This window comes from Macrotis lagotis, chromosome 1 (genome assembly GCF_037893015.1).
Source record: "Macrotis lagotis isolate mMagLag1 chromosome 1, bilby.v1.9.chrom.fasta, whole genome shotgun sequence".
NCBI lineage: Eukaryota > Metazoa > Chordata > Mammalia > Peramelemorphia > Peramelidae > Macrotis > Macrotis lagotis.
The window spans coordinates 887,948,581-887,966,588 of NC_133658.1; the positions used below are offsets into that span (position 1 = coordinate 887,948,581).

General features: G+C 51.0%; 1 protein-coding gene across 1 annotated transcript; it reads right to left on the reverse strand.

The window, feature by feature from the left end:
* Window positions 1-6,782: 6,782 nt before the first annotated feature.
* PHF13 (PHD finger protein 13) lies at window positions 6,783-12,464 on the reverse strand. Its single transcript, XM_074218579.1, has 4 exons — window positions 12,345-12,464; window positions 10,375-10,476; window positions 8,237-8,771; window positions 6,783-7,325 (listed from the first exon to the last, which is right to left on the reverse strand). The coding sequence occupies exons 1-4, from the start codon at window positions 12,381-12,383 to the stop codon at window positions 7,099-7,101; spliced, it is 903 nt and encodes a 300-aa protein (XP_074074680.1). The 5' UTR covers window positions 12,384-12,464; the 3' UTR covers window positions 6,783-7,098.
* Between the last annotated feature and the right edge of the window lie 5,544 nt (window positions 12,465-18,008).

Consider the following 18,008-nt stretch of genomic DNA (forward strand, 5'->3'; position numbering starts at 1 on the left):
TGGCCAAATCCAGCGACCCTCCTTCTCTCATCCTCGGCCTGCCCACAGCCTTTGGCCCTGCCATCACCCCCTTCTTGTATCTCTTCTCTAGGTTTTCAGGACATCACCCTCTCCTTCCTGTCTGACTGCTTCTTCTCTGCTGTACCCCCTCCAGCTCATGTCCTCTAGGACCCACAGGGCTCAGTCCTGGGAGCAAAGTCCAAAACAAAAACTCTTTAGTTTTCCCATGAGTAGAAGGCACCTCATCCTCCCATCCCCCAGACTCCCAACCTAGGAGTCATCCTGGATTTCTCCATGTCCAAGCTTTGCCAAGGCCCGTCTTCCCCCAACGTCCTCTTCTTTCCTGACAGCTCCATCAGTCTGGTGCAGACTCACACCTGGATAACTGCACCGGCTGCTGCTGGGTCTGCCTGCCTCAGGTCTCTCCTCACTCCAGACCACCACCCTTGAGGCCACTAAAGTGGTTTTTCCTGTAGCATAGGTCCAACCGTGTCATCCCCCTTATAAACTAAAGTGACTCCCAATCTAATCCAAGAGCAAAAAGAAAATGCCCATTTTGGCATTCAGAACCTTTAAAATGAACCCCCTCCTAACCTTTCCAGTCTTCTTTCACCTTACTCCCCTTTGATCCAGTAATACTGAACATTTCTTCCAGCTGTCCTCCAAGCTTGAAGCGTTCTTCCTCAATCCAGCTACTGATTTCGGTTAAATTCCCAACTAAAAATCTTTTTTTTTCTTTTTTGACGAGGCAATAGGATTAAGTGACTCGCCCAAGGTCACACAGCTAAGGCAGCATTAATGAGACCACATTTGAACTCAGGTCCTCCTGAGTCCAGGGGTGGTTTAAAATCCTGTTTTTTACAGAAAGCCTTTTCCCAAACCTCCTTAATTCTAATTTCTTCCCTCTGCTAATTCTTTCCTATTTATCCCAGATATTGCTTGTTGTCTCCTCCATTAGTCTGCCAACTCCTTGAGGACAGGGATTATCTTTTGCTTCTTTTTCTATCCCCATTGATTAGCACTTAGTAGGTTTAATAGTTGATGGATTGTTTTTTGATAGCCTCTATTTAGAATCAGAGGAACAAGGGTCAGCTCTGGACTCTCTGTGACCTTGGACAAGTGTTAACCTCTCCTTTAATGGGAAACCATCAGAGACTGAAAGCTGGAAGGGCCATCTAAGCCAGATTCCTCATTTTACAGATAAGGGAATAAAATAAGCATTTGTGACTTACCCACTAGGTCTCAGGCACTGTGCTAATAAGCATTTTGCAAATATGTCATTTGATTATCACAACAACATTGGGAAATTATCCCCAATTTACAGTTGAAGAAGCTGAGACAGAGGTGAAGAGCCTGGATTTGGAGACTCTATCCTTTGTGCCTCCAGGCTGCTTCAGAAACCAGAGGAGTAAGCTGAGGCCCAGAGAGAACTAAGGTCCCTCTCAGGCCCAATCCTCTGAAGTTAACCAATTCCTTGTTCTCAATTATAAAATTAGGGGCTTTGATCCACTTTCTAAGGGGAAAAGGGAACATTTGGCCACCTGTTAAATGAGATCTTTTTTAATTCAAATACAAGAGAGGGTCAAAGCTGCTTCAATTCCTTGGCTAAAGGAATCCCAGAAGCTTCTTAGGTGGGCATAATTTGGAGCCACAATTATAATGAATCCAAGGAACTCTTATTAACTACCTAAAATGGGCAAAAAAAAAAAACCATCCTGACAGTTCCTGAGGATACAGACAACAAAAAGAAACAAACAAAAACAAAACTCTCCTAAAATCAGGACCTGCCCTAAAGGACTTTGCACTCTAATCTTCTGTGTCCATCCCAAGGAAAGGAGATTCTTTCCTTCCAGGCTCCGGCACAAGTGAACCTGGCCTTGCTTTGACAGGTAATGAGTTTTTTAAAAAGGATTAATTAAATTAGCTTAAAAGTATTTATTAGATCAAGATCCACCTTCCTCTTGAAGCCCTTCCTGGCACCCCCCACCCCACCAACAGCTGGGGTTTTGACCCCTTCCCACCTTACCTATATGTTTTGTAAACATTTTCCTGTGTCTCTCTTGATGAATTTAAGCTCCTTGAGGGAAGGGAATGTTTCATCTTTACCTAGGTCTAAGGCCTTGGGCCCTTTATAAGTGCTGATTGACAGTAAGTGCTTAATAATTCTTTGTAGAATTGCATTGTTGAACTTGATTGAGCCTCTAGTACTGGGCCTGGAAGATTGGCTCAGGCCCTTGGCCTGAGGCAGCTGCTGTACCCTTCCTCCCCGAGGAAAGCCTATTGCAATTCCAAGGCCGGTGGGCTGGGGTCCTAGCACATTTCTTAGCTGCACAGCCCTTCTTTTGTTGTTCTGGAGAAGCTTTGAAAATGCCAGATGGGGTGGTCTGCCAGTTGAAATGAGGAGAAATCCTCCAGCCCTAGCCTTCCAGTTTCAAGGTAGGAGGTCAGCCAAGTGATTCAGTGAAATTGGCCTCAAAAAACTCATCCTTAGGGACATTCTTGGCCTACCAGGACCTCCCATCAAGCCTCCCCTCCCCCTCCACAGGCCCTTCACCTGCACCCCCTTTCCAACCACTCACATCGGACAGTGGCTACCACTCTAAACTTAATCCTCAGGGATGGCATACTTGTACCCCATCCCAAGGCTTCTGAACCCCCCCAAGTGCCACTGTCCAAGTCCCCCACTGACAGCCCCACCCCTCCCCCTCAGTTCCCACTGGGAGCTGCCCAGCCCTTCCACCGGCTCTCTACAATAACAAACTTCTTTTCAGACTAGGCTTCTCTATCTTTCTCACTCCCACAGGACACAGCTTCCCAGACCACCCCTTTCCACCGTGGACTGCCCGATCACTCACTCCAACTCACAGGTCCTCCCCGGGGTCATTTGAGGCTCTCCCTCTATCCCTCTACCACCATCTCTCCTTTGTAAATCACTCAATCCCTATCTCTGGCCCCCCCCCCAAGATTCTGGAAGCTGATGTCTATGGACATCTATGTATGGACACTCCTTCCTCAATGAGACCAAGTGACTATTCAGTCTTCCCTCCCAAGTGTTCTTACTAGGTTACTTTTGGATTTTCAACAAATCTACTGCTATTCCTATCACCTTAAGCTCCCGATTCTTATTTACTCATTCTTTTCTTGTCCAAAGCTACAGAGATGACCATAACTGATCTTGTCATCACCCACAAATGTTCACCATCTCTGAAATTCCTTTCATCTGCTCAGAATCTGGATTCCGATCATCTGCACTGCAACTCCCCGGCCTTCACACCTGCATGCCTTTACTCCCTTTCCCTGCCATCTTGACTCCTTGGTTAACCAGTTCAATTCTATCCTGCCCTCTTCCCTCAAATCCCTTGCCCTTTTACCTTTTAATCGTCAGTCTTGCCTTTTCAAACCCTTGCCCTGGATTACTCCCATCATCCACTGCCAATAGCTCCTACAAATACTTTTTCTTTCAAAACTAGAAAAAAATTCATGAAGCTGTGTCAACTGGGTCCACTTCAATAATCTGAATTGGGCCCTTGATGTGGCAGGGCAATTCTTTTACATCTCCCTCACTGATTCACACCAGACTTCTCTCAATCTTTTCATCCCTCCTCAAATCTGCAGCTTCCCCAGCTGAGTGGAGCCTCAGAGGCCATTTGCAGAGGTCCCCCCCACCCTGCTCAGGAGGCTGTCTGCCTCCATCATCTCCTTTACCTGTTCCACACAGCTCTCCCCTCCTGAGCACTGACCTCCACCTTGTCAGCCCAGATGACAGTATTGAGCATTTTTATGCTTGCCTAGGCTGATCCTCATAAAGCAGTGTTGCCAGGACCTTTCCAGCTTGGTAGGATTTCTTTGGGCGAGCTCTTCCAAGAACCAGGGTCACCTCCACTTGAAGTTATCAGAGGAGAACTTTAGGAAGACTGGATTTGACTAGAGATTTTACCAGAACAGAGAGGAAAAACACACCCGAGAGGTGCTGTGGGCACTTTCCATCCTGTCTAAAATGAAGCCGAACATTGCTTCCATTTTCCATTAAATACAGTGAGGATTTAAAGGATGTAGCAGGCACTGTACTAGATTCTGTAATTTTTTTTCTGTGTATGGATAGACCTCTCTGGTCTGAGAACAGCCTTCTCAGAATAAGGTTTTAAAATAATTTAAGGACATGTTAAAATTTCTGTTATATTAGTAAAAATAAAGTTTGTTTTCCTATACAAGTTCATGGATCTCATGAGTTCTGGGATAGTGAAATCTTTTGGGGGTTAGTTCCCTACCACTTAATAATTTTGTGACTCTGACCAGTCATTTCACCTTTTTCCATGCCTGTAAATAGAAATAGTTGAGTTGGAACAACCTCTAATGTTCCTTACCAGCCAAAATAAAAATAAGCTTTTTTTTAGGGGGGGGGAGCACCAACAACCGGGAGGGAAAATCAGCAAAAGCCACTCCCCAGAGGGGGAGCACCTACACTTGGCCCTGAAGGGAGAGCAGGGAGTCCAGGCTGCACCAAGCCACAACTACAGAAGATGACACATCTGGGATGGGAGAGAGAGCTCATGATCCCTCAATTGTGAACCCAAGTGCAAGCCGCTTCTTCAGTAGGAAACACACATCTGAGACATAGTTGAACTCCAAAGTATCAATATATTTATTTACAAAATATACAGTTTCACAGAAACAGCTTCTCTATACACATAAACTTTATAATTACACAGAACCATGTAAACGATGTTAAGTGTCTGGCCTGGCCAAAGCCCAAGAGGGGGCTCTAACTTCTGGAGACACCCTTCCCCTTCCCCTCAACTCCATCAGCCACCTGCCAGGAGCCCCTGGATGGGACACACCTAATTTGCATAAAATAAGCCGATTGCAGCTGCCCCAGCTCAATCTAACACAGAAACAAACCCGCCTGGCTTTTCAGACACCACCCACTGGGACAGGTCTGTCGAGGGAACAGACTAGGAACCCACTCGACAAAAATCACGACATGAACATCGCAGACCTTCCCAAGAGACTTCCAGACAAGAAACCCTCATGACCCCCCAGTCCCTCTGACTGTGGCCCTGGCTCACAGTCTGGGGACCCCAACTCTAGCTGCTCAAGACTTGTTTTTGAGCGCTCTTAACACTTTGTGGAATAAAAATGTCAAACAAACAAACAAAAAGAGGATTTTGAAACTTTGGTTATTTCTCTTGGTGTAGAAACTAGACAGGTGGTACAAGGGGGCAGATCTTTGGCGAATGCCTCTGGAGCGTCTGGTAGATGCTATGCCCTCTGGAAGCTGGGGAGTTTCAAAAGCACTTTTAAAATTCTGTAACCTATGATTTAACTTCGCCCTTGTGATTCTTCATGTTGGACAAGGTTTCAGAACCTTTTTTTTTTTCTGTTCAAATGGCAAATAAAAAAAAACAGCCAGCTGGGCAAGGGTGTGAAAGACACCAGACCTAAAAAGGGGCTTGGATTCAACAAAACAAGACAGCTCTTCCTTAAGAGAGGAGAGAAGCTTGGTCTCATGCCCCTGTTTTAAAAAAAAAAAATGCCACTATGGAAGCCCCTAGCACCTCTGTGGGGGAGGCTGACTGAACCCTTTATTTTTATTTTTTGGGGGGAAATAAAACTTCTAACTTCAATCCCACTTACCCTTCCCATAGTTTCTGAAGAACATTCATTTACAAGGGATGGAGGGTTTTCTTTTTTTTGTGTGTATTTTTTTAGTTTTTTAAAACAAGGCCTTGAACAGCGGCTACATACAGTTATTTGTCAACTTAGTCATTAAGGAGAGAAAAAAAGCTCAGGTCCTTCTCATGTTAACCAAGCAGCAGAACCAGCCAGTGGTTCTGCAGTGGGGATGGCTCTGAAGCAGAGCTCAGCTGGGGTCCCATCCACCTCAACATCCCCGACTTCCCATAGCCAAACAGAATCAAGCTCACCCTGCTGCGGAGCATCGGGAGATTTAAAGCTACAGAGGCTGGGGAGTAGTTAACAGACTTGCACAAAAGCCACAGGACACCTGAGTGCCAATATTCGGACAACACTCACCAAATGAAGACAGCAAAGGCTTCTAACCTTGCTCTGGGGATGCCCAAAGGCCATTCACCCTGTGGAGAGGCAGACTTCTCAATCTGTTTTTAGGAAAGCATGGATCCCTGGCTTTGCTCAGGACATCTCTACTTTCAATAGGACCACCACTCATCTCCAGTGAGAACTGCCTGTATCTCCCTACTCACTCTGAAGAGAGCACTTTCACTCTGCATCCCATCATGTCCCAAAGACAAGGGGGGGAAACCAGGCAGGGGATCTGCCAAACTCGGTTTGGCTGGATCGTGCAAAAAAAAAAAAAAAAAAAAAGGAAAAGGGGGGGAAAGGAAAAAAGAAAAAAAATTTTTTTACATCGTGCAAAATGGGACTTGTCTCAAGGACTCAGGCCCCTTCATCTATCCTGGCTCTGCTCCAACAGAAACAGCCCTGTGCTCTGGTTCCTCTAAATATACTGGGAAAGCATCTGAGAACTACTGGAGGGGGATCACTGGCCCAGATTCTCCCCAGAGCAAGACCAAAGGAAGCCCTGGATGCCCCATCTCGGGCAGAGACAGAGGCCAGGGAACTGTTTGCTAAGGAAAGAGCAATGTGAGGCTACCTACACAGACACTTATGGTAAAGACTTATACTCAGGAAGCTTAACACATATGGCTGTTCACTTATCGAATCCTTGGAAACCAGAGATGTCTTCCTCCCCCCGGGGAGGACTGTCCCCATGCCCACCCTCACCCCCCAGCCCCACCCTAGCAAGTCCAAAGTGGGGGAAAGATTCCCAACCATCACATACCCTCATTTTGAGCTCGACGCCAGGGAGCCCAGTCCGCTTGGACTGCAGAACCCGGGCCCCAGCAGCAGCTTTGGCCAACAAAAATGCTACGTCGTCACCGGCTATGTACAGTTTGTATGTACCTCGGACAACCTGTCCTTCTGCTTAGGCACCTCGATGTCAGAAGGGCGAGGATGGCTGAACCGCGTGCTAACAGTTCTGTGCTCAGATTCGGGAAGAGTGACTCCAAAGAACAGCGGCCCTTCTAATCCTTCCTTTGAAGTCGAGCCCCACACCAGTCAGTCCAGAAACAGCTTCCGGGAACCCATTCGGGAGCGGTTGGAGCGGCGGATGTCAAACTTGGAGTCCCGGCACTTTTGGCAAACAAACACTTCGGGAACGTTGGATTTCCGGATTTTTGCACAGGACAGGTGAATCCAGGTGTGGCACTCATTACATTCAATCATCGGTCGCCCAGCAAAAGGTTTCATGCAGAAACAGGTGACGAGGTCCCAGGAATCATCATCTAGTTAAAACAGAGATTACTACTTTAGGATGGGGAGGCAGAGGGGCCCAGGTTACCTCCCTTCCCAAAGGAGCAAAGTGGTCCCTGAGGCCACCCTCTGGAAGCTCGTCTCTCAGCTCAGGGCAGGGTAGGGTAGGGTAGGACGTGACACCATCTTGCCTGGCAGTTTCTAAATCTGCGCTTCATTTTGTTTTCTTCCCCTTTAGCTACATTTCAAAAATAAATCTATTTCAGAGGAATGTGCTTTAATTCTCCCTCACCAAGCCTTTCACTTGGTTCATTCTCTATCTTAAAGGGTATTTAAGTCATCAGCAAACCTGGTCTGGAGAAAAAACCTCAGGCCCCATCATTTATAACAATAACTAGCATTCAGATGGTGCTTTAAGGTGAAGATTCACCAAGATTTTACCTTTTCTCTCACTTTATCCTCACAAGCTTGGAGGATTGTACTATTATCATGGGGCACCAGGGGAGAGGCTTTTACAAATGAGAAAACTGAGGCAAGCAGCAGCGCCACGACTCCCCCAAGGTCCCACAGCTAGTATGTTTATCTGAGGAAGGATTTGAACTCAGGCCTTTCTCTACTGTGTTGCCTTGCTGCTTCATTATCTGAGGGGCTTTTTTTAAAAAAGTTTCATTTATTTTGACTTTTACAATCCCCCCCCCAATTTTGCTTCCCTCCCCCCATCCCTGGGGGGGCTTTTTTTGTTTAGGTTTTTGCAAGGCAAATGGGCTTGCCCAAGGCCACACAGCTAGCTAATTATTAAGTGTCTGAGATGGGATTTGAACCCAGGGATGCCTGACTCCAGGGCCCCATGCTTTATCCACTGCGCCACCTAGCCGCCCCCTTTGGGGGGGGGCTTTTTTTTTTTAAGGGCTCTAGTTTGTGGCTCTGAAAGGGGGGCACCTACCCGAGTCCACCATGATGTCCTCGTCATTCCCAGTGCTATCTTCATCCCGGAACACCACCTGTTTGCCCTGTCGTATGACAGTCCGTTTGCCTTCCGTCTGAATCTCCTTGACTTCTTCAGGGGTGGCTGCTGCACAGGAGCCACTGGAGCGTGTGTCAGAGTCCCAACCGGAACACGGGTCGCTGCTGGCCGTGGGGATGTCCTGCAGATCGGGGCTGGCCGTCCTCTGGGCGTAAGTGTCAGCCGGCTCCAGCTTCAGCAGCCCCCCCATGTACTCCTCCTCCACTGGCATGTCTGCATCCCTCCGCTTGCGCTTCTTCTTCTTCTTCAGCTTGTCTGTCTTCTTTCTGTCCAGCAGGAAGTTGCTGGGCTTGGCGCGTTGCAGAAGGGAGGGCTGCAAGTGGCCAAAGCAACGGTCAGCCACAGGCAGGGACACCGATGAGGGCAGGTCGGCAAAGTTGGCATCCCAGCTGTCACTGTCGATGGTCCCAGCTGTGCTATTGGTAGGACTGGGACTGCTCCTCAAAGGAGGCTCCTGCAAGAAAAGAAATAAGGCTGCATTAAGCATGGCAGATACCCAGCCACCAAAATGAAGTTCTCCCTGGAGCCCCCTCTCCCCCAGGACTCGTTTCTCTTCTGTCAGCCAACACCTCACATCCCTCCCTCACCTTGTCTGGCATATAAAAGGGTCCCTGCAGGACTCTGGTCTGACCAACCACACACAGGATTGCTCTCTACTCCAAGCTCAACAAGTGGCCCTCTGGCCTTGGCCTGAAGGTCATCCTGGAGGCAGCCCACGCCACATTAGATAGTCCAGGACTTCAGAGCTCATCCAAGTTGACTGTCTTAAAATGGACTCCCTGAAGTCCTTCTGTTGTTTTGATTTTTAAAGCCTCCAGCTTTCCTCTTGTTTTCATGTAATATTAATAAAAATAACAAAATATATGATATAAAAGCATCTTTTTTTTATGATTTCAATGAATTGTTTTAAGTCTTTCCTGCAGCTCCTGCTGGATAGACAGAACCTGGTATCTATTAGCACCAGAGCGAATTACCTAGCCTGACATGGTCGGTGGCTCAGTGGGTAGGGTGCTGAGCCAGAAGACCCAAGGCCTTGGGCCACCGACTGGCTGTGGGACTCTGGCTAGTCAGTGAACAACTGCTCCAGGAGTTTTGCCAAGAAAACACCATACGAGGTTCAAGGAAGTAGGGGACACAACTGAATAGTAACACAAGAATGTATAGTCTCCCCATATAGTCTCCCAGAAGGTAGGACATTTCACTTGTCCCTTTTATCCCTAACACTATCTAGTGTTTGGCCCAGAGTAAGCTCTTGATGAATGTTTGCTAGTTGATGAAACAATGGCTTTGACTTTGTGGCTGCTTCAGAACCCTCAGATATATTTTAAAAGAAGTCTAAAGAGACTATTTCCCTGGGACAAACACACCTCACTTAGTCAACAGGGAAAAGAAAAGTGGAGAGATGGACTTGGCCTTTGGAAGAATGATAATCTTATTTCCGTCTAAATACATTCAAGCCTTATAAATTTTCTACTAAATAGCCTTGACTTTTTTTGAGAGCTCCAATGAAGCAATAGTTTCGGGATCATCCCAAAAGAAGGAAGGAGGTGTGATATATGGGATTGCTCACTGCTGGTAGTGGGAAGAGAAGGTGGTATAAAAATGTGGAATTCAAAAGCATGAGTATTGAAAACTGCCTTTGCATGTCATTGAAAAATAAATCAGTAAGAGATTAAAAAAGAAGAAAGAAGAAAGCTCCAGCCTGGAGTTGCAGCAGCAGCAGCAGCCTTGGACAGGTCTAAGTTCCTAGAATTATATTTTTTTACTCAACAATCTTAAATGTTGCTGCTATGACCTGAAATATTTCACATTTTAAAGTCCCTTTCTTAGACAGGCTTGTGAATCTTTTCCTGGGGGAGGGGGCAGTCTTGCTTTATAAAAGCACTTTCTCAGGTTTTGGGGTCCAGAGTACTTTGAACCCCAACTCTTTAAACACTAGGTTGTCTCAGGAGACACTTAAAACAGGAAAACTATAAACTTTTCTCAAATGGTTCAAAGGCAACTCAAGTTTTAGAAGACTTTTGTAATCTTCTACAAAGGGAGGGGTTAGAAATTACCTCTGTTGGATAAGGGATGTACCCGGCATAGGCCAAGACAAAGGTACAAAACTTATTGAAATCCTCCACAGTCCTTCGCCTCTTGTAACTGGGGGAGTATTCCTGTTAAGATAAGAAGGAAGCAGTTAGAAACTGAAAACTTGGATTTGGAATAGCAGCAGCCAACCCCTCCAATCAGCAGTCAGTTGGAAAAAAGCCCTGACTTCCAAGCAAGCAATCTTTTACTCTTTTTGTCAATTAACCCTTCTGCCTCAAGTCTTCATTGGGAAAACAGGAATAATCATCAGCAACTGATATCACAAGGCCTGCCTGACCATACTGACCCTGGAGGACAGGTCCCTTTACCTGTCCACTCTAAGGTTCTGCTATTCTGGACTGGGAGAGAGAAACCAATCATGGATCCCCCTCTATGAAGCACCTAATCCCCCCCCCAGGCACCATACTGAGGGCTAGAGGTCCCGTTCCTAGCCTACACAGCACTGTCAAGATCAAGTGCTAACAAGGTGCACCGCCCACTTCAGACATCGCATCCATGCATGGAGCTGGCACTTCGGACCTTTACACACACACACACACACACACACACACACACACACACACACACCCCAGTGACTGTTACAGCCTGAAATCCTTCAGAGACAGGTGAAACCAACTCTAGGACAGGAGAAAATAATATTTTTGGATGACAAGATCCAATGGAAAGGGAAGCGTCACCTCCAACAGACTAGGAAACCTGCCGTTTGGCCCTCTGGCCACAACACTGGACCATTTTTCTACTTTAAGGCCCCTTCACCCCTACTGAACAAGGAAGGCTCCTTAGGAAGTTAAAAGAACCCGGCGGTTTTCTTCTCTTGGCTTGCGGACCCTCCCCAGAGTCAGCCCCAGCTCCGCGGGCTCCACGCCCCCCACCTGGGCAAAGGGGCTTATTTCAACAGGCAGAACCTGCAAGGGCGCAGGGGGGCTGGCACCGCTGCCGCCCTCCCGGGGCACAATGCCCAAGGGCAGCGAGTGCGGGGTGGCCTGCGTGCCAGCCCCGGGGCTCCGGCAGGGGCACCGGAGCGCGGCCTCCCGTGCGTTCCGGATGGCTTCTCTGCCAGCTCCCGGGCTCTGCCTGCGCCGCCCGGCCCGGCCCCGCCCGCCCACCTCGGAGGGGCCGCGAGCCCCGGGCCGGGGGCGGCGGCCCCGAGGGGCCCCAGGCGTCTCCCCGCCTGCCAGGCGCTCCCCTCCGACGCCCCCAACCTTGACCCGGGCAGAGCCGTGCCCCTGGGCGCCGCCCCTCCCCCACGCCCGCGGGCACAGCTTGGAGGGGGGGGCCCGGGCGGCGGGGCTGGGCGCGGGGCGCTGTGCGGGAGGGGCCGCTGGGGCGGGGCGCCGGGGGACCCCAAAGGGGCGAGTCCCGCGCCGTCCCCTCCCCCACCGCCCCGCGCCCCGCCCCCGGGGACGGAGGGGCGGGGAGCGGGGTACGGGAGGGGGAGGGGTGCGGGAGGGGAGCGGGAGGGGGAAGGGAGCGGGGTACGGAGAGGAGGAGGGGAGCGGGGTGCGGAGAGGAGGAGGGGAGCGGGGTGCGGGAGGGGGAGGGGAGCGGGGGAGGGGTGCGGAGAGGGGGTGGGGGTGCGGGAGGGGGAGGGGCTCCGGCGGGGGGGGGGGGATTCCGAAGGGCCGAAGCCGCGGAAGGGGGTGGGGAGGCCGGGGGAGGCCGGGGGAGCGGAGCAGCGGGCGGGGGGCGCAGGTGGCCGCCCTCGGGGGGAGGGGGCCCGCGGGCGGGGGGGGGCGGCCCCCCGAGGCAGGGCCGCGCGGGCCCACGAGCGGGGGGGGCCCCACGGCGGGCTCGCGCCCCGGCGGCGGGGGGAGGGGTGGGTCCCGCCGGGGGCCGCGGGTGGGGGGCACGGCGGAGCCCCGGGGCGGCGGGGGGCGCGGGGCGGGGGTGCGGGGCGCGGCGGCCGGGCCGGGCCCGGGGCCATTGCACTCACCTCGGGGTGGAAGGCGGGGGCGCACGAGTCGGCGTCCATGGTCCCGGGGGGCCGCGGCGGCGGGGGGCTCCGGCTCGGGCAGGGCCGGGGGGCGACGCGGGGTCCCGCCCTCGGCGGCCGGCGCCCCGCACGGCCGGGGGCGCGGAGGCGGGCGCGGGGGGCGCTGCAGCCCGGGGCCGGGGCTCGGCGGGCGGGAGGCGGCGGCGGCGGCGGCGGCGGCAGCGGGAGCGGGAACCGGACCGGCTCCCGACCTGACGCCCAGTTCGGCTCGTGTCTCGGGAGGGCGGGCGGGAGCGCCGCTAGCGCTGCCGGGAAATGTAGTCTCGGGGGCGGCGGAGAGGCCGGGGCCGGGGGGAGGGGCGCGGGAGCGGGCGCGGCGCCTTCTGGGAAGCGTAGTTCCGGGCCGCGCGGGGCCGCCGCACGCAGGCCCCGCGGGAGACTCCGGCCCCCATGAGGCCGCGCGGCGGCGGGGGCGGGGGCGGGGGCTCCTGACGGAGGCAGGCGTCCGCGGCTGGGGGAGGGGCACCGAAAGCGGGGGAGGGGCGGGGGCTCGCGCCGCCGACTCGGCCTGTGGGGGAAGGGCGGCGCGCCGGGAGACACCCCCCGGCCCCCGCCTCGGGAGCCCGAGTCGGGGCGCATCTTACGGCGGGGCGCGGGGCGCGGGGCGCGGGCTCCCCCACCGGGCCCTCGGGGGCCAGGATGGAGGCGGGGTCCCCTTTTCCCCTTTTTCTCCTCAAGGGCCACCTTTCCCCTCCTAGTGGGGGGGGACCCTGGGGGGGCACAGGGAAGGGGGTGTGTGGGGTGAAGGGGTTGTGCTCGTTCTGCACCTCCGGTTTGGGGGTGAGGGGAGCGCCCCCTCCTCTGCGCTCCTCCTGCGACCTGCTCCCTCTACACACCCCCTTGGGGGGGCGAGTCATCCCTCTTCCTCCTCCCTCCCTCGCTTTCTCTCACTTGACCCCCCCTTTTTTGAGGGGGGCTGAAGCTGCGCCCCCAGCCCATCTCCCCGCGGTGTGGGTGGGGTCCCCGGGCGGGGGGCCGGGGGGCGGGGCGAGGCCGGCGGGAGCTCAGTCCCCCGTGGGTGCGCCCGCAGGTCGCCCTGGTCTCCCCGCATTTCCTGGTGAAGTTGTCTTGTTCCTCCCGGCCACCAGCTCCGCCGCTCCTCCTCCTCCTGCGCCGCCCGTCCCATCCCCCTCCTCTCCTCTCCATCTCTCTGCCATCTCCTCTCTCTCTCTCACTTCTCTCTGTTTCTCTCTCTCTCTGCCATCTCTTTCTTTCACTTCTCTCTCTTCTCTCTCTGTTTCTCTCTCTGCCATCTCTCTCTCTTTCACTTCTCTCTCTTCTCTCTGTTTCTCTCCCTGCCATCTCTATCTGCCATCTCTCTCTCTCTTTCACTTCTCTCTCTTCTCTCTCTGTTTCTCTCTCTGCCATCTCTCTCTCTTTCACTTCTCTCTCCTCTCTCTCTGTTTCTCTGCCATCTCTCTCTGCCATCTCTCTCTCACTTCTCTCTCTTCTCTCTCTCTGTTTCTCTCTGCCATCTCTCTCTTTCACTTCTCTCTCTTCTCTCTCTGTTTCTCTCTCTGACATCTCTCTCTCTTTCACTTCTCTCTCTTCTCTCTCTGTCTCTCTCTGCCATCTCTCTTTCACCTCTCTCTCTTCTCTCCCTGTTTCTCTCTCTGCCATCTCTCTCTCTTTCACTTCTCTCTCTTCTCTCTCTGTCTCTCTCTGCCATCTCTCTCTTTCACTTCTCTCTCTTCTCTCTCTGTTTCTCTCTCTGCCATCTCTCTCACTCTCTCACTTCTCTCTCTGCCATCTCTCTCTCTTTCACTTCTCTCTCTTCTCTCTCTGTCTCTCTCTGCCATCTCTCTCTTTCACTTCTCTCTGTTTCTCTCTCTCTGCCATCTCTCTCCCTTTCACTTCTCTCTCCTCTCTCTCTGTTTCTCTCTCTGCCATCTCTCTGCCATCTCTCTTTCACTTCTCTCTCTTCTCTCTCTCTCTGCCATCTCTCTCTTTCACTTCTCTCTGTTTCTCTCTCTCTGCCATCTCTCTCTTTCACTTCTCTCTCTTCTCTCTCTGTTTCTCTCTCTGCCATCTCTCTCTTTCACTTCTCTCTCTGTTTCTCTCTCTCACCTCTCTCTGTCTCTCTCTCTGCCATCTCTCTCTTTCACTTCTCTCTCTTCTCTCTCTGTTTCTCTCTGTGCCATCTCTCTGCCATCTCTCTCTCTTTCACTTCTCTCTCTTCTCTCTCTGTTTCTCTCTCTGCCATTTCTCTCTTTCACTTCTCTCTCTTCTCTCTGTTTCTCTCTCTCTGCCATCTCTCTCCCTTTCACTTCTCTCTCCTCTCTCTCTGTTTCTCTCTCTGCCATCTCTCTCACTTCTCTCTCTGTTTCTCTCTCTCTTTCACTTCTCTCTCTTCTCTCTGCCATCTCTCTCTCTTTCACTTCTCTCTCTCTCTGCCCTCTCTTTCACTTCTCTCTGTTTCTCTCTCTCTGCCATCTCTCTCCCTTTCACTTCTCTCTCCTCTCTCTCTCTCTTACATCTCTCTGCCATCTCTCTCTTTCACTTCTCTCTCTTCTCTCTCTGTTTCTCTCTCTGCCATCTCTCTCTCTGCCCTCTCTTTCACTTCTCTTCTCTCTCTCTGTTTCTCTCTCTTTCACTTCTCTCTCTTCTCTCTGTTTCTCTCTCTCTGCCATCTCTCTCTCTCTTTCACCTCTCTCTTCTCTCTCTGTCTCTCTCTCTGCCATCTCTCTCTCTTTCACTTCTCTCTGTCTCTCTCTCTTCTCTCTCTGCCATCTCTCTCTTTCACTTCTCTCTCTTCTCTCTCTGTTTCTCTCTCTGCCATCTCTCTCTCTTTCACTTCTCTCTCCTCTCTCTCTGTTTCTCTCTCTGCCATCTCTCTCTCTTTCACTTCTCTCTCTCTCTCTTCTCTCTCTGTTTCTCTATCTGCCATCTCTCTCTTTCACTTCTCTCTCTTCTCTCTCTGTCTCTCTCTGCCATCTCTCTCTTTCACTTCTCTCTCTTCCCTCTCTGTTTCTCTCTCTGCCATCTCTCTTTCACTTCTCTCTCTTCTCTCTCTGTTTCTCTCTCTGCCATCTCTCTCTCTTTCACTTCTCTCTGCTCTCTCTCTGTTTCTCTCTCTGCCATCTCTCTCTTTCACTTCTCTCTCTTCTCTCTGTTTCTCTCTCTGCCATCTCTATCTGCCATCTCTCTCTTTCACTTCTCTCTCTTCTCTCTCTGTCTCTCTCTGCCATCTCTCTGCCATCTCTCTCTTTCACTTCTCTCTCTTCTCTCTCTGTTTCTCTCTCTGCCATCTCTCTGCCCTCTCTTTCACTTCTCTTCTCTCTCTCTCTCTGTTTCTCTCTCTTTCACTTCTCTCTCTTCTCTCTGTTTCTCTCTCTCTGCCATCTCTCTCTCTTTCACCTCTCTCTTCTCTCTCTGTCTCTCTCTGCCATCTCTCTCTTTCACTTCTCTCTCTTCTCTCTCTGTTTCTCTCTCTGCCATCTCTCTTTCACTTCTCTCTCTTCTCTCTCTGTTTCTCTCTCTGCCATCTCTCTCTCTTTCACTTCTCTCTCCTCTCTCTCTGTTTCTCTCTCTGCCATCTCTCTCTTTCACTTCTCTCTCTTCTCTCTGTTTCTCTCTCTGCCATCTCTATCTGCCATCTCTCTCTTTCACTTCTCTCTCTTCTCTCTCTGTCTCTCTCTGCCATCTCTCTCTTTCACTTCTCTCTCTTCCCTCTCTGTTTCTCTCTCTGCCATCTCTCTTTCACTTCTCTCTCTTCTCTCTCTGTTTCTCTCTCTGCCATCTCTCTCTCTTTCACTTCTCTCTCCTCTCTCTCTGTTTCTCTCTCTGCCATCTCTCTCTTTCACTTCTCTCTCTTCTCTCTGTTTCTCTCTCTGCCATCTCTATCTGCCATCTCTCTCTTTCACTTCTCTCTCTTCTCTCTCTGTCTCTCTGCCATCTCTCTCTCTGCCATCTCTCTCTTTCACTTCTCTTCTCTCTCTCTCTGTTTCTCTCTTTCACTTCTCTCTCTTCTCTCTGTCTCTCTCTCTCTCTCTGCCATCTCTCTCTCTTTCACCTCTCTCTTCTCTCTCTGTCTCTCTCTGCCATCTCTCTCTTTCACTTCTCTCTGTTTCTCTCTCTCTGCCATCTCTCTCCCTTTCACTTCTCTCTCTCTCTCTCTCTGTTTCTCTCTCTCTGCCATCTCTCTGCCATCTCTCTCTTTCACTTCTCTCTCTTCTCTCTCTCTGTTTCTCTCTCTCTGCCATCTCTCTCTCTTTCACTTCTCTCTCTTCTCTCTCTTCTCTCTCTCTGCCATCTCTCTCTCTTTCACTTCTCTCTGTTTCTCTCTCTGTCTCTCTCTGCCATCTCTCTCTTTCACTTCTCTCTCTTCTCTCTCTGTTTCTCTCTCTGCCATCTCTCTTTCACTTCTCTCTCTGTCTCTCTCTGTCATCTCTCTCTTTCACTTCTCTCTCTTCTCTCTCTGTTTCTCTCTCTGCCATCTCTCTTTCACTTCTCTCTCTTCTCTCTCTGTTTCTCTCTCTGCCATCTCTCTCTTTCACTTCTCTCTCTTCTCTCTGTTTCTCTCTCTGCCATCTCTATCTGCCATCTCTCTCTTTCACTTCTCTCTCTTCTCTCTCTGTCTCTCTCTGCCATCTCTCTCTCTGCCATCTCTCTCTTTCACTTCTCTTCTCTCTCTCTGTTTCTCTCTTTCACTTCTCTCTCTCTCTCTCTGTTTCTCTCTCTCTCTCTGCCATCTCTCTCTCTTTCACCTCTCTCTTCTCTCTCTGTCTCTCTCTGCCATCTCTCTCTTTCACTTCTCTCTGTTTCTCTCTCTCTGCCATCTCTCTCCCTTTCACTTCTCTCTCCTCTCTCTCTCTGTTTCTCTCTCTCTGCCATCTCTCTGCCATCTCTCTCTTTCACTTCTCTCTCTTCTCTCTCTCTGTTTCTCTCTCTCTGCCATCTCTCTTTCACTTCTCTCTCTTCTCTCTCTGTCTCTCTCTCTGCCATCTCTCTCTCTTTCACTTCTCTCTGTTTCTCTCTCTGTCTCTCTCTGCCATCTCTCTCTTTCACTTCTCTCTCTTCTCTCTCTGTTTCTCTCTCTGCCATCTCTCTTTCACTTCTCTCTCTGTCTCTCTCTGTCATCTCTCTCTTTCACTTCTCTCTCTTCTCTCTCTGTTTCTCTCTCTGCCATCTCTTTCACTTCTCTCTCTTCTCTCTCTGTTTCTCTCTCTGCCATCTCTCTCTCTTTCACTTCTCTCTCCTCTCTCTCTGTTTCTCTCTCTGCCATCTCTCTTTCACTTCTCTCTCTTCTCTCTCTGTTTCTCTCTCTGCCATCTCTCTCTGCCATCTCTCTCCCTTTCACTTCTCTCTCTCTCTCTCTCTCTCTCTGTTTCTCTCTCTGCCATCTCTCTGCCATCTCTCTTTCACTTCTCTCTCTTCTCTCTCTCTCTCTGCCATCTCTCTCTCTCTTTCACTTCTCTCTCTTCTCTCTCTCTTTCACTTCTCTTCTCTCTCTCTCTGTTTCTCTCTCTCTTTCACTTCTCTCTCTTCTCTCTGTTTCTCTCTCTCTGCCATCTCTCTCACTTCTCTCTCTTCTCTCTCTGTCTCTCTCTGCCATCTCTCTTTCACTTCTCTCTGTTTCTCTCTCTGTTTCTCTCTCTCTTTCAC